We start from the raw sequence: 16796 nt of genomic DNA, 5'->3' as shown, positions 1-16796 counted from the left end.
GTATTTGAACAGGCCAAAACAATCAGTGATGTTGAGAGGATTCTGTTCCCATTATGTCCAAAGCTATCAATCAGCTGAGTGCTGACAATCTAAGGATTTAATTTTGGTGTAGCTGAAAATTTTCCACTAAATTGTCACATGGAACATTCTGGTTAGAAAACTTCACAAATAACCAACTCAGTGTTTTTGCATCTCAGGTTGCATGTCTTCTCATTGAACTCTGAGAAGACCAGTGTGAGCACTTAAGTCTCTTGCTTCCATTGCAGGGTGCCTGCTGAGAGTTTCCCCAGCAAAATGAGTATTTCACAAAGTTCCTCCACATTTAAGGAAATGAGTTAATAGCAGAAACTAGGAAACTGATGCAGAAAATGGAACCCACCAGGGTGGGAAGTTTGGAATGGTTATTCTAATCTGGGTTGCCATCTGAAAATTATTAATGTTAGTAATAAAGAATAAAAATAAACTACTAATAATTAATATTGGAATGGAGACAAGCTTTGTGTTTGGCCCAAATCCAGAATACAAGAGTTTCAGGAGTGCTTAGCATTGGGAAAAGTGTGCTTTCATTAAAGCCAGGGGTACAACTTCATAAAGTGTTTCTGAAAATCTCAGCCCAAACTGTTTGCTGAGCATAACCAGAAAGCTTTGTGTGTCACAATTAGTCCTTTCTGTTTCCCACCTTCATTCCATGAATTTATAGTTCACTTTGTGACAAAACAAATCCTTAGTGTGAAAGTGACTGTAATATAAGCAATGCTGGTTTATGACCTCATTGAGTGAAGTGGGTAGGGTTAGGAAGTTTATTAAAAAGATCAAGAAAAAGTTTTATGAAAAACTTCTCTAAAGTTTAGCAGTTTGACTTTATTTCTCAAAAGCACTTTATACAATTAGATCTGCAAGTTAAGGTGCAAGGGGCACTGTGAGTCGCTCAACAAGATGCGGTCCTTCATGAAGTGGGTGTTAGGACTTTCTAAACTTCTGCACTGTTTTTGTGGGTCAGAAAGTCACCCCAAATTGTAGGTACCCCAAAGTAATCATTTGGAATTTTCTTGGACATAAAGTCAAACTCAAAGCACTAAAGTGTCTAAAGCTGCATTTAGGTGTCTGGTGGGATTGGAATCACTGGCTAGCTGGATGCTTCCAAAACTCTCCTCCCAAATAGTTTTAAAATGTATATTATTTAGTGTACTACCACTCTGTGTCCATTGACAATAGGAGTAGAAGGAAATTCAGAATTAATTATTTTTGGTTAATACCTTTTCATTATGGCATTGTGGGAACTCTCCCAGAGGTTCTGTACTTACCCCATGCAAGAACAAAATGCGTTTCCCACAGAGGTCCCTGTTTGTGCTGTGCAGTGGCAGCAGGCTTGCTAAATCTCCCCTGCTGTTGGGGACTGCACATACAGCTCGTGTTGCTGTTTGCTGAAAACTTGGTCCTACATATGGAATTCATAGGTTTGGTGTTATCTGATCCATGCTGAGAGGGAAGGCCAGAACTTGGAGGTAAATTGCAGGCCTGACCACAGAGCTGCTTGTCTTCCAAACTACGGCTTTAGTTTGTGGGCTGGGGTTTGAGGTCACAGCGCTCTGCAGCAGCACATTCAGGTGAGAGCGTTGCTGAACTTCCTGGGCTATTCGAGGGGGTGAAGGGGCAAAAATACATTATCTGATCAGATACGGCCCTTTGTGGCACTGAAAGGTAAAGCAACTCTGGTTAGGAGCCCTTTGGGGAAGAATAGGTCTACTTCTTGTGCAGCAGAAAACCTTCCAAGGGTTATGACCTCGGGGGTTACTGGGGGTGCTGCCCATTTATCCAGCTGTGCATCTGAGAGGACAGAGTTGTCTGCTGGAAAGCCCAGAGTCAGGTGCCTGGTCAACATCAGCTGCCGAATATTTCTTACAGACTTACTTCTAGCTGCTTCCTACCTCTGGTATTACAGTTTCATCTTGCTGTGGTCCCTTGGTGCTTTTGGGAGCCAAGGGGGAGCTCCCAGGTCTCCAGAAGTCCAGAGGTGACTGCCCATTTCTGCCCATTGTATAAAGGAAAAGGGATCCTAATTTAGGCAGCCTGACTCAGCTAGAGCTGGAGTCTGGCTTTTTACATGCTGCAATGTCTGAAGTAGGTGGTCTGAATATGGCCCTAAATAAATAAATATAAACATAGCTTGACTTTATCAGACACGTTGAAAGAACAACTTCTCTAAGCGTTTGTAGGCGTGAGTCCAAAGTATTCCCTCCTCAGATTTTCAGCATGCTGGTTTTATGTGGTGTCATTGCTGGACAGATACTATGAACTATAAATATATTTTTATGCTGGTGTTTTTGCAAGTAAAGCCTAAATGGTTGGGAGGGGGAGCTTGACCCTGCATTCAGTGCAACACAAAGAACAGAGGAGGAAACGGTTTGAAAGACACTGCACAGGAGAGACAAGGGGGTCTCAGTCTTTGCAGCGCAGCGAGAGATTCTGCTTGAAATTCAGTTCAGGTTACCTTGCCTCCATCTCTGTCCCGCTGCCATCACAAACATGGGCTGAGCATATATTGCATTCCTGAAGCAAACCTCCCAAATAACAACAACAATGGTAACAAAAAATATTTTGTTTATTTTTCTTATCCATCCTTTCCACCCTGGGTAGTCACTACTTTGTAGTGTATTTCTGGCCAGAACAGCAATTTAGTGAAGCCTTCTGACCGTTGGGATGCTTTTCTTACAGAAGAGCCAGATTTCCTACCTTTTTCCTTGGCCCAGGGCCTGGAAACCTGAGGCCGTCCATCGGACCTGGGTCTCGGTTGGCAGCTCCGCCTAACCTGTCACAGAGACAGCCTGAGCACAGTTTTTGCACATGATGAATATGGATCTTTGCTGCATCTGGCAGGCTGCAACAATGAATGCAGAAGACTGTCATTAATAGATAATAAAAGCAGAAAGCAACAGTAATGGGAATAAGCTTTTCTTTACTGGGACTGATTATTACTTTTATGTTCTTGGCCTGCGAGTGGATCGAGGCACAAATAGCAGCTACCAACGCTGTGTGCACGCATGTGTTTCGTTGTTGGCTGTTTTTTAATCTGGAATATTTAACCATGATATCTTCAAAGTGCAATTGTGTCATACATTCTCATACACTAATAGATTTCAAAGATGAAGAGCCTTGCTGCTTTATATTTAGTCATGCCTTCATCTATAAATTTATGGCAATATTATGGTTTAATGAATTGAACAAGTCCCAGAACAACAACAGAAATGCTTTTTTGTTTGAATTTAGATATTGTGTACTTTGTTCTTCAAACAAATAATAAAACCAATATGTTTCTTTAGTGGTAAACTTCAGGCTAACTTCATCTCACATTACTAATCAAGTACTCAAGGATATGTTTGTGCATACACATGTGTGTGCGTGTATGGTGAGCAGGCGCTTTCAGTCTTGGTGCTAGACATAGGCTGAAAATTCGTATTCTGATAGCGATAGGCAAACCTCCGAGAACAGATGGAGCAGAGTTCAGCACAAAGGTTTAATCCTATCAGGATGATTCCTGTATGGCCATCTGGATAATCCGGCGCACAAATTCAGCGCCTGTTAAAAATACGTCGTAGGCCAAGATTAGCGTCAGAGATTTTCCACTAGACTTGTTTGTATTTGACTTTATGATTCTCAGGCTCCAGAAAATTGCATTAGGGAGAAGCCTGTGATTTGTGAGAGAAATCAAATGAGGAATAAGAACTCTTAGGGTACTTGAATTTTCCTCGAAGAAACTGGATTACTGGCACTCCCTGCCCCTGCCACAACTGCTTTGTGTTTCTACACGGGTTGTTCTGTTTCTGAAAGACGATTACTGCAAGCTCTCTGTTGTGGGCAGACTTTCTCAATTCAGCTGAACAAAGAGACTTCAGCTAGACACTAATTTTAGTCAGGGCTCCTGGTTTTGTCCACATGAAATAAGTCATTTGTTGTAGAATCCATCTCAGGTGAACTTCTTACTCTTCTGCTGTGTAACATAGAAGGGGTCTTGTAACAGATTTGGGGAGGTAGATTAAAGTTTAAGCAGTGCTAGTATTTAGTTTGGGGTAGTGACGATTTAGATTGAACCCCACATTTCATTTAGGATAATTTGTGTTACAGAGCATCATTGACTAAATCTTGCCAGCGTGGCCATCACATGCCAGTGTACATTTGCACATCAAGACTTGCTGCTGTTGTGCTTGGGATGCTGAGATTTTTACACCTTGCAGGGACTAGATGATGTGACTTCAGAACTTTTGTCCAGGCCTGTGTTTTGCTTCTAGAAAGATTTACTGTGAGAGATTTACAGTTTTGATAAGGAAATTAAAGAAGAGAATTTTCCCCAGTTTGCTTGATATAGCCCTCATTCACTCTCTGCATCACCAAAAAATAAAGTATGTGGAACCAGGGCAGTGGTTAATCAAAGCATAATGTCAGAAATAGTGCCCACTTGCTCTTCAGTTAGATTGGGATTCAGCAAAACAGTAAACCATAGGGTTAACATTAAGCAAATGACTGGTCCTGTCCTATAAAATGCTTCGCTGGTTCAGGACCCCAATTTGCAGCATTGAAGGGGCAGGCAGTTAAGTAGGGTTTGGGGTATGTGAGCTATGTAGTGATGTTTGTTTTGACAAACTTTTAGGGTTGATTTATATTACACATTTTGGGCTTTCATTCGCAAGGTTGGCTTCATCCTCACCCAGAAATTGCATCAGTGCGACTATTTTTAAACTTTAGTGCACTTAAACAGATGCAGTCTCCTTTCTGGACATGTTTATTGTTTTTAAAATAGTCATATTGGCTTAGCAGAGCCCTGTAATTTTATCAGCGGAAGTTAAATCAATAGGAAGCAGTTGAAAGTGAAACAGGGAAGGCATATGGGATTTTTTTCATTGTTTTACTAATGTAACTTTTAAAGCCCAACTTCAGATAAAGCACCACAATCTTGTGTGTGTATCACACCTTAGCCCTCTGCATGCTACTGCTTTCAGTGTCCAGTCTTTTAGAAACAAACACTGTTCCTGCACCTTTGTGAGTGACTCCCCTGCACCTTGGATGGAGAAGGAGTGAGAAAAAGGGGGTGCAGTAATTTGGGGGCTCATCACAAAGCATTTCTCCCACCTGGCGATAGAACGTGCTTGTTCATCCTGAGAGGGGAGCATGCACTGCAGCAGTCACTGGGCTGCCGTTGGGTCTGAACAAACTTGCCCCCCAATTTGAGGAGATGGAAGCACTGCCAGTATTTTGTATACCCTATGTGATATTTTGGGATGTACTGTTTCTCCTTCTGATCCTGTGTGTTTATCCCTGGCACAACTGGGCTGCCCAGGGTACCAGTGTGTCAGCCCTAGAGCTGGAGCGAATACCTGTATCAGTTCAGGCAGAGTGCGATGCTTGGTTGAGGGCGGACACAACCAGTCCTTTGTGGCCGACTCAAAATAATAATCTTCTAACTTTGGCATAAAAATAATGAATGCAAAAATTATAGTTTTAAACCTTCTTGAAATTTCCTTTTCTTCTTTTAAAATAAATTTTGAAATGCAAATCTTATTCTGAAATATAAAGTCAGAACAGTCCATTGAAAATAACACAGTAAAATTGTTAGGTTTCTTGAAATATATACATAGCGTATGTATTTCAATAGTAACTGCATATATATTATTAATATATGTATATATTTTGGTCAAGTTTTGCTGAGTTGCAGTGAAGTAAGGACTCTTACTGCTTTATTCATTTTTGGAAAGCAGGAAGTACCTCCAAAAGTCAAAACCAATCAACCAACCCCCCAAAACTTCCTCTTTGATATGAAGGTGTTTAAAAGAAAGAATTAACATGCATCTCTTGCAATCACATAGAGATTACAACTATTATTTTTTATGGAAATGTTTTAAGTAAAATGCGCAGCGTATTTGGGAATTTTTTGCAACAGATCTCTCATTATTCAGCATTGTGTTCTTCCTCCATGTAATCGTATTTCAGACAGCTATCAACAACTGAAAGCTTTGGACATTCTTAAGGACAGAGAAACACAGAGGACTCAGTGAAATGTAACTTTGTTATCTGAGGCATCAGCAAGGATGAAAGAGAAGCACTGGCTTAGGTATTGATTGTAGGTGGAATATTATGCCAGGTAATTTACATTTTCAATTCCCATTAATGAGAACTCACCATCCAAACGGTTAGGCAGAAAATCACAGCCAATACCTTTAATTTCACTACTTGAAAACAGACACAAAGGGAAACTTCCCTCCCTTCCCCCAACCTGGAGGAATCACACGACGCATGTATTTTTGGTTTGGTGATTTCACCCAGCGCAGACGTCACAAAGTACCAGGGGGAGGTTTCCATTTTTGGCAGGGTGTTGTAATCTTTACAGCTTGTAAACGGTAAGTCCCAAATATTGAGATGCTGTAGAGCAGGGAGCTAGGAAGGGGTGGTGGGGCATTACATCCTCATGCCTGTGTTGCATAAAGCTGCATGAGTTATCTCCTTGAGAGGGAAACCTCTGTTACCCTGTTTCCTGCACAGCAGCTGCTTATCGTCAGGAGAGAATAGGAGAGAGAGCAGGCTGTGATATGAAAAGGAAAGCAGGAAGATCATCACTTTACTAAGATAAACAGCAAATGCATTGTTTAGCTTGAGAGTGAAGATTTAATGCTCTGGTACAATATGTAAAAAACTTGCCACATTCCCTTTTGCTGAAGTTAGCCTATGACTAACTCTTTGGGCTGGTCCTGCAGACTTTTCCCATCCAGGCTGGTTTGGTAAACTTCAGTTCAGTTGCTTTCAATTGCTTGTGCTGGGTACGACTCCAGCAACGCCTCCTCACTCTGGCATGGTACAAGCACAGAAACTTTTTAGGGTTCACTCTTTTTCAGCATGTTTGAAGGATGTACTCCAATGCACATCTTTGGCTCCAGAGTACCATGGGAAAAGAACTTAGGTTCAGGTCATTCCTGGTCACTGCCCTACTCAGAGGTGCAAGCTCTGCATGATTTCAGTGGCTATGGGCTACCTGTAGGTGGATCTACACAAGATGATATGGGAAAGCTTCAGAAATCCCAGAGTTAGCACTGGGTTGCTGCTTTATCCATTTGATTCCCTGCAATGCCGAGTAGTCATAGCCTCTCTGTTCCTAAAATCAGTAGATTGACATTAGTATTTCTGCTGTTAGCTCTTGTACAAAGATGAATGGGCTCTGGGCTGCACGGGGTGGTCTACATGTAACCTAAGTGTCTTAAAATGGGAAAACCCATTTTCATATCCATTACATAGCTCTTGGCAGCATTGCATAAAGCACTGCCCAACTATCTGAAAAAAATCATGTTTCTTATTCTGCAACTTCTTCAGCTGGGTTTTTAAGTGCTTACTTAAGTGGTTTGTTGAATTGCAACTTGAATAATCATGGTTTTGAGTGCTTAATACTGATTTGTCTTGATGCTCTGAAAATTGTTAGCCTGGCAAAAGTGTTTAACAGGTTGCAGGATCAGATCCTTAATCTGTGGCGCATTTATATAGTTAGCCTGGAATTGGGTTTTACCCAAGGAAAAAGAATTAAATTAAACTCCAAATATTTTCAGTACTTCCTCTAAGATATACGTTTTCTCTTTCTCTGAAATTCCAATTTTAACTGGCTTTATGCAGCTCTCCTTGCGTGTCACAATACTCTCAAAGAGAAGAAAAATAAAAGCATGTACCCCATCATTTAAACTCCTGTTGTGATGCAGCAACTCTTGTCAGAGCCTCATCTGTGGAATAATGGAGAATGAAACCACACTTCATGATAAAAACTGCAGGCGAGGTCATTCTTACAGTCACTAGCACAAACTGGATATTAATCATAGTGCAAATACATTTCAGAAGCTAAATAAGAGCAGTCTCAGAGTCCTGCTGATAGCTGTGCATCCCACTAATTCACTTCGGTGAAAATGTACCTCTAAGCTCAATTAACCCCTGTTCCAAGGCCACCCATAAACTTTGTGGTAAATATGTTTTTTTCCCCCTGCCTCTGCTTCCTATCAATGGAATAGATCATTTCTGTTGGGGGATAAAATGCTCTCTCTGCTTATAAACATGGGTCCCTCATTAAGAATGGGAGAGGTCCGGTGTATAAGGGATGTGTATCAGCAGCTCATTGATTCTGTGACTTCGGATGTTCGATGCTCCTGAGGGCATCTGCTGCTGCTCCTGTCTCTGGTTGCTATTTGAGGCAGGTAGAAATGCCCAGGAGGCAGACGGATGGCGATGTGGGGGGAGAGGGATTTCCTCCTGCAATCGCCTGCACACAAGTTGGTTGTTAAACATGTGCAGGAAGCTCTGAGGAGGCGTTATTGCTGTTGTTTTGTTATTATTATTGTTATTAGTATTATTAGTACCATTATTATTCTCCCTTCTAAGCATTGTTCAGAGGCAAATTGGAAATGTGGTAATTAGGCCCTGGCTGGTAGTGTAGTATTAGTGTCCTGAGCCAAAGTTCAACGCCCTGAAATGAAATTTAAACCAATTAATCTGTTAGATTTTTATCGCTTGTCCGTGTTTTCTCAGCAATTCCCTCAGCACGCGGCCTTTGATCAACTCTCATACAAAAGCTAAAATGTGTGCCTGCTGCTAGCAAGATGGGGCTGACATTAACATGGCACTCATAAAACAATCAGAGCAGTGAAGCCCTCAAACAGACAGGGCATAGTAATATTTAATAAAAGCGCACACATAATCTTCAGAATTAGCATTTTGTGCCTTGCAGTACCTTTGGGAGAAGAGCTTTTATTTGTGGAGTGATCATTATTATAACAAAGAAGAGCTACCTAATAATTTCCACTTTAACTCTGCAATATGCCACAAGCATTTCTGAACCATTATGCTAAACTGTGGCGGGGTAATCATTTTATTGTCACAGTTTGAAGGAAGAAAAATCCCCTGTATATGGGTAGCTAGAGGAGCAGGGGAACACTGGAACACACTGGTGCATACACACAGCAAAAAACTTTTCCTTTTTGCTACCCATGAGCTGAAGTTGGTACCTAGCATCCTCTGTATGGATGATGGCAAGATTTTAACAGCATATATGCTAAGGAAAGATGAAGATTTCAGAAGGACATTGTTCTTGAAATTCATTAAAAATGCTTTTGCTCATAAATCCTTAAAATTTATTGATAGAAACCTTAGCTTTGAAGTCAGCAGCAAAATTCCCATTGGTTTCTGTAAGTTTGGGACTTCTCCTAAAATCTGTCAGTTAACTCAAACCACAGAAGCAGCGCAGTAAAATGTGTCAGATGTTAACTCTGGGTTGTCTTGGTATTATGCAAAGGAGAGCAGCTCATTAAGGTTCATAATTTCTAGGCCATTTCAGCAGGTGGAGGATGTGGCTGCATCACCTTCAGTGAGGAGCTGCAAGTTCGAGGGGTAATAGTTCTTCCTTAGTCCAAGAGAATTTGGAAAACATACAGTGAATGTGGTTTAGTAAACCCAGAAGCAGAGAGTTTCTTTGATTCTTACCTGATAGTTACCAAACTCTTTCGTTTCCAGTTACAGTGAGATTCCAACTCTTCACTTAAAAAAAAAAAAACAACACAAAGTTTATATATGTAAGAATATGTAATTGCTATTTTTTATTATAATTCTTCTCTGGACTGTCTGTGTAAGTCTGTGTTATCAATAATGTTTAGTTCATTGCCTTTATTTGAAGTGGCTTGAAGTCTTTCATTGCATTTTTTTTTTAAATAAATGGTGCTTTGGTGTTACAGAAAGGCACCTAAAGTGATAATATTTTGAAACAAAATATTTATTTTTTCTTGGAAATTTTAAAAAGTGTAATAGCTAATTTCAGATTAAGATTTTGGAGCCTTGCATGCCGAGAGAAAAAAAAAAAAGTTTTTTAAAAAAAAAATAGTTCTGTGCTTTGGTTTTTCTTGTGACCAAAACAAAATGTGAAAAATTAAGGTCTCCAATGAAAAGATTATTCTGCCTAGCTGTGTTTTCCTAGGGTTGCACAGAAGTAAACACCTTCCAGACTGCACTTTGCAAGTTGCCAAATGATTAACAGAAGAACTATGAAGAGCTGAGGGCCTGAGCTGGCCAGACGTGTGTAGCAGGGGCATAAACAGAGCTGAGCTCAGAGCATTGCCCCCTCCCAGTGTCACCTCTGGTGGTGCTGGCAACCGGGACCTGATACTTCCATCATCCTTCCCGGTGCTCCAAGAAAAGGGCCTAGGAAACACAAAGGTTTAGCAAGACCAGTGTCTCAAACAACACTGGTTGTCACAAATTCGTCATTGTGTAAATATGTTTTGTGCCTCCAAAAACAGGTAGCAGTCTGGGTGCCTCCGTCAGCGTGTCTCCTTGGGCGTTCTCAGGACGCAGCCATCAGCGTGGCTTCCCTCGTGGGGCAGCAACTTCTGGCAGCCCTTCCAGTCTTTACAGCGATTTGTGTTTAAGATAAAAGGGGGAGCTGTGTGGGGAAAGCTGGGAAGTCCCCCTGGGTTTAGTGTCGGTCTCAAGGGAAAATAACACCCTGAATTTTGGGGGGAGCACGTAGCACTCTCTTTGCTTCTCAGGTAGCGCTTTGCTTATTAAACTACCAAGTCCTGACTTTGTCTCCTCAGAGGAGATGTCCTGGGACATTGCCAGCAGTTTCACTGAGCTTATATTTAAGCAGCAGTTTCATTGGCTTTATATTTAAATAAAATTACATGTATATGTGGTCACCTTGACTTGGTGAGTGAGCGTATCCCAGTGAAAAGCCCACAGCTCCAGTTCAGCACAGGGACCTGATCATCTGCTTGAAGCCCCACTGGTCATGATAGGACTTGGCAGAGATTTGATATCAAATGCTTACACGTATAAAAAATCAGGACTGAATACACAAACAACACATGGGGTGCAGCACCTTGCACTCAGTAGCGCAGTGTAGGTAGTGCAAAGAACATCGCAGGATAAGCAGCAAGACCTTTAGGGGGGACCTGCAACTGCACAACAGTATTTTGCATTCATTTTAAAGATGAATTGAATCTATAATTTTGAAGCTTGCATATGTTTTCTGTTAATGGCTTATGGTCTCAAACAGCTTTTATTCACTGGTATTTAGGAAAGAAATGTTGCCTATAGTCTTTAAGAAAAGTAGCTTGTTCTCTAACACATGGGAAACTGATTATCTTTGGGTTTTATTGTGGTGTGTGTGTCCACAATCAACTGGAAATACTGGAAAGGGTGTAATTTGGAAGTGATTTTATTTTTTATTTATGAAAACCTTTGATTCTATGAAAGGCCTAGATGGCATTTTGAAAAGCTGCTTTCACTGTAAATCCATTGCTGTGAGCTCGGCTGAAAGGAAAGCATTTGGTTTGGACTTTGCAATGGTTTTATGTACAGTTTTATGCAAGTAACTTGAATCCAAATTAAACATATTGAAGTTACTTCTGTGTGTGCGCTGCATTTTCATGATGGTAATGTTAGGATGTTTCTTTTGTTAGCTCATGTAAAAGTTAACGGCTGTTCTCTGCCAAGTTTGAAGCAGAGTAGTGATTTTTTTCTGTGTGTTTGTGTTTTTCGCTGGAGCTGGCATCCCCATCAGCTTAAGTAGTGGAAAACTTTGTGCCTGACACTTACAACCTTTTGTAGGTAGGAACAGGCTCTGTTTGCTCACCGTGCATGCTCTCCATCACTGTAGCAGTGCCCACAGAAACACTCACTGTTCAGGGTGACTCAACAGCTCCCTTTCCAGCTCGCTCCTGCTCCCCAGCTTCGTGCCTGCCTGTCCTGCCCAGGGGCTTGAAGGAATCTTCTCACCAGCCTCACTGATTCTTGCCATTAGCTCCAACCAGCCAGAACTTCATTAAATAATCATAAAGATGCACAGTATCTCTTAAACATTTTGTGGCTGGAGCATTCTAAAGCAGACTTTGTGAATTACTTAATTTACTGTCTTTACATTTAGAAGAAAGCAGGATAGGGGCTGTGCCACCACGTAACCATGTTAAGTAATTCATGGGTGCAAGCGTGTTACTCTGGGTTGTTCTCATATGTGGGTGGCTTTCACACTCCTGTTTTCCTACCAAGTCCTTACCCGATAAAGTACCTGAGTGCTCTCCCTTGGTTATGCCAGCAAATACTCAGCGTTACAAACCAAATAAGCAGCTCAGACAGCCTTTTGACCAAGTGGTAATGGACAACCAAATGCCAGCAACCTTACAAGAGGTATATATATGCAGATATTTGTATGTAGCTAACGAAGTCCTGCTGACTGGCACCTGAATGACATTGCAAGCCTCAGTGCAGGCAATGGTGCAACCCTTCATGTGATTTCAGTGGATCCAGCCTCTTTTGTGAGTGGAGGCGTGGGTTCACAGCTAAAGGGAAGTATCAGCCTTTTCAACATTGAGGCTGACTGATGGAGTTTTGCTGCTCCTTAAGGTATCCATTTCTTGTGGCTAATGAAATTGTGGAGTTACCCTTTTTACTTAAAGCAGTACCTAATGGCGCGGTATCATATTTCTCCCTCCTGCAGTTTTAGCAAGGAGAAATGGGTGGTATTTGAGTTGGAATTACTTGTTTTCATCAACCTGTAAGGCCAACGTGAGACTTGACAGCTGAGGGTCATCCAGGCCTTTTTGGCTTATTCAGGTTGTTTTTACAGTAGTGTTATTCTACTGGATTCAAGACAGTCAAATTATGATGTACGCCAGTACTGCAGAGGAGAATCAGTCTGTGGATGTTTATATTGCCCTACCCCACCAGTATATAAAGCTGACATTGCTCCTGCTTACATAGTCTTAATACAGATGATCTTACACCTAGATTTGAGTTTACTGGTTTGAGTTCTGCTCACGTTTTCAACATCGACTCAGGAGGCACTTACTACATATGATGCCAAGAAAGTGGCTCATGAAAGTGGGAACAGACTCTATGAATAAGGCAAAATACATTGCACATGTTTCTTAATTATCCAGAAGATGCAACATAACCAGGGTGACTAGGTGGCAGGGTTGTGGTTAATTTTTTTTTTTATTATTTTTTTGTAGTTGCTAAAGCATTTAGCAGGGCAGGGTGGTTTAATACTAGAATAAACTGGATCTCATTGCAAAAGACTTAAAGAAATACTGAAGGTTACACCCTTTGTTATTTAGCCAATATTTTCCATAATATTTATGGGAGTTTCCTTGAGTAGTTTAGGTTATGATGGATAATAAAGCAAGCTCACTGGAGGTTGTTTTATTAACTCAGGTATTCTGCATTTCATCTACAATAAAGATAGGGCCTGGATTTTTTCTAATTTTCAATTGATCTCTGCCTATTATGCTATGATTTTTTGTTGTTGTTCTTGATGTAGGCTTAAGGTGTGTGTGTTTTTAAGTGGATAACAAAACCAAACAAATTAATTGATTAAAAAAAATACTTTCAAAGATACAGTTTGAAGTCATGCACATGTACTAGAAAGAACACGATTGCTGAAATCTTTGTGTTAGTAAGGGGAGAAAATGAAAGCTCCTTTTATTTTATTTTTCTCAAGTCTTCTATCATTAAAATCTGGTTCTAACAGCAGAATACTTCTCTTTTTCATGTGTGTTGAAAAGCAGCTACACCATGTATCAAAGCCATCAGTCCAAGTGAAGGATGGACTACAGGAGGTGCCACTGTCATCATCATAGGAGACAATTTCTTTGATGGGTTACAGGTCATATTCGGCACCATGCTGGTTTGGAGTGAGGTAGGTGTTGTCTGAACGGTAATGTCTAATAGCTTTGTCTAGCTTATAGCTAGCCTGTCCTTTTTCTATGCCACATGCTAAATCAGCAACAAATTTTTAGATGTGAATCCTTTCCTTGTTCAGTTTTATGAAAATAATTAGTCAAATTTACCTGTGGCAGAAGTACATTATAGCCAGGGGATTTCCATCTCCTCTCACTGGCCTAGAATTTAGCTCAGTGTCTTTTACTCCAAGAAAAGGAAAGGATAAATGATTTTCTGAATAATTCTGCATTTAGCACTACAATAGCTAAGGGCCAACAGGAAATAAGTGTTTAGGCCCTACTGTCTAGGGAAACTGGCTACTTGTAGCTGCAGCTAAATGAGGTGGGGATTGCAGAAATTCCGCACCTTTGAATAAAATGTCCTGAAAGTGTAGGTGCTCAGTGTAAGTACCAGCCACATAATTGCGATTGAATATACAATATTGTATCCACAGTGGAAAATACAGCCTTATCATATCCAGCCATGTCCTCTATAGTTTGAGTAACCCTTTTTGTTTGTTTGCTTGTTTCTCTCTTTTTTTTTTCCTTTTTTTTTTTTTTCCTCTGTTTCTCCCAGCTACCTAAATCCTCTCTTCTCCTGAAACATTATTAAACATGGAGTCTGATATTCCCCCACAGCCTGTGGAATATTAAATCCCAGGCAGCATCACCTAAACGGTCAATTCCAGTATGCAGGACAAAGTTCCCACTGGCTTCCCTAGCATGGAAAGGCATGGAAAGGTTTGAGTCTTGCCTTTATGGCTTTCCAAAAGGATATGGGAAGTTTTATAAGAAATTGATATATTCAGGAGTTTAGTACTGAAATAAATAAGTTAAGAAACAAACCATCATTTCCAAACTAGCTTACCTAATGACATGAGGATCTTCTGATCTTTTGCCTTATATCTTATATTAAATCAATATTTCTTAATTCATATCCAGTGCATTTTTCTTACTGATTCTGTTGCACATACAGCAGCTTTTTTTTTTTTTTTTTTTTCCATATGAAGAGTATCCTCTAATGTCCTTCATAGGCTTCACTGCTCTCTCTGTCTCTCTCATTCTTCCACTTGAGGACAAGTGTGGATGAAAGGGCATTCCAGAAAAGGAGATATTTTAAATGAGCCCTATTCTGAAGCCCTTATGTGATCATGAAAGTGCCCCCTGGGTCCAGTGTAAGCATTTTGTGTGTTAGGATTGAAGCCATTATGGCTACAGACATTTAAAAAGGAAAGGTGAAGAGGCTGGGAGGAAATTGCTCTGGTTTTGGTACTGCAGAATTGGATCTTTCATTATAAATCTTGATTCTATTTATTAGTGGAAGCCTTTAATTGGCAGTTTCTAACCTCAGGTAAGTGAGAGTTGGTAAAAATATTGTTGATGACGGTCACAAGTCCTTGCCATAAAATTAATAACGTTAGAGGGGCTCCAGATCAAAGTCTGTGTTTGCTGTGAATGCTATAATGGGCTGCGAGTAGGCTTTGACTCCAAACTGTTTCACTGTCTCTCCCTTAAAGAATTGCTTCACGGTTTCATAACCTATTGGAGTGATAGACATTCTATAGGGGAAAATAAATTACTTCTAAAAGAAGCAGAAAAACATGGTAAACAAGCACAGAAAGGCATAAGCTGAGTGAACCCTAAATAACAGTGATCTATAAATACTTCAAATTACATATACAAGCCACATACAAAATTTGTTCATTTGCCTTCCCATGTCTAAAAATGTCTGGCACATTTTTGATACTCAGGAAGAATATTTTTGTTTTACTTTAACAGAGTGTAGGATTGAACTACTGATTTCTGAAATTCAGTACAATTCAAACCTGGAGCAGGTTCATACCAAGCTGCCAGTCAGGCCTGGTTTTGAGCAAACCTGGGAAAATTATTTTGTAATTGAATTCAAGAAGAATTCTCAATTTCATCCCGTTGTTTCACTAAGCTGCAAAAAAATCCAAAACAAAACTAGACAGCAGGAAGCTAAAGAAAAATAATGAGTGTTGCAAAGTATCTTCCCGTGGATTTGTCTAGCATCACTTCAAATTGTAATTGCAAGTGGTTTGGGAGATGAAGTCTAATATTTAAATTAAGCATCATTTTGCCACAGACTTTGCATGGGACCTTGGGCAAATCACATAATCTGCTTAAAGTTCAATTCCCTTTCTCTAACATTATAATAAGATTAGTCACCTTCTTCAGAGAGGTGCTGGGAAGATAATTATCCTAAAGGTTCTATATTACTCAGATTTTATTATAGCAAAATCCGTGTAAGTACCTGAGACGCATGGATATTTAAAGTATAAATCCTACCACAGTTCAGAAGCAAAATTTGAAGCCAAAAAACATTGTTCATTTTAAGGGTGTATTTGTTGCTGTCAAGCAGCATATGTTATAAATAATTTGAAATGTAAATAATATATTTTTAATTTATTTTACATGTATTCAAGTTTTGTAATTGAAATATTTATATGCTTGAAATGGAGTTGACTGTGTTAAAAAAGGAGGTTTAAAATGGTTTCTGAAACACATATTTATTATTTAAACATATATTTTAGTTGTAAACACTCTAACATAATTACAACCTTTCTCAGCCAGGGAGAACTAAATAAAAACTTAATTTGTCACATTAATTTTGTGCAAAAATGCAGATACCCTAAGCCAGTGGGTTCAATTAATCCTTAACTCCCGTATTACTTCATAAAAACGACTTTAAGAGCCACCGTTGATATTTTTAGAATACAGTAAAATGGACCATCTATTGCTTTTTTTTTTTCGAGGGACTTTTCATAACTGGTAGACAAATAATTTTGATATATCATGCACATGCTGAATCTGGACAGACAGCTCCCAGTAAATAGTCTGTTTGTGAGATAGACTCTGCCTTTCTGTTTGCCCAGTCCACAAACAGGAGGATTTGTTATTTACAGTTTTTACCCAGTACTCTGGTTCTGTGCATTGCTGCAAATATTCCAAATCTGAACTGCTGATAAAATCCTCTGCTGTTTCTCTCTGTTGTTGAGGGGGGGTGGGGGGGTTTGTAATTCCAAGAGTCGAGTTTCAGGACAAACA

The 16796-nt window shown here is 40.0% G+C and overlaps 1 protein-coding gene across 10 annotated transcripts in view; it reads left to right on the top strand.

Annotated features, from left to right (window-relative positions):
- EBF1 (EBF transcription factor 1) overlaps nucleotides 1–16796 on the top strand; it is a 272703-nt gene that overhangs the window by 185986 nt on the left and 69921 nt on the right. For 6 of the 10 annotated variants that reach the window (XM_068698665.1, XM_068698663.1, XM_068698661.1 and 3 more), the window contains exon 9: nucleotides 13572–13705. In XM_068698665.1, coding sequence (XP_068554766.1) covers nucleotides 13572–13705 — 134 coding nt within the window. The remainder of the gene's footprint in view (nucleotides 1–13571; nucleotides 13706–16796) is intronic. The other 4 variants (XM_068698666.1, XM_068698664.1, XM_068698662.1 and 1 more) reach the window with 1 other exon arrangement.

Source organism: Anas acuta, chromosome 14 (assembly GCF_963932015.1).
Source record: "Anas acuta chromosome 14, bAnaAcu1.1, whole genome shotgun sequence".
NCBI classification, from domain to species: domain Eukaryota; kingdom Metazoa; phylum Chordata; class Aves; order Anseriformes; family Anatidae; genus Anas; species Anas acuta.
This window is presented reverse-complemented; position numbering and strand designations above follow the sequence as displayed.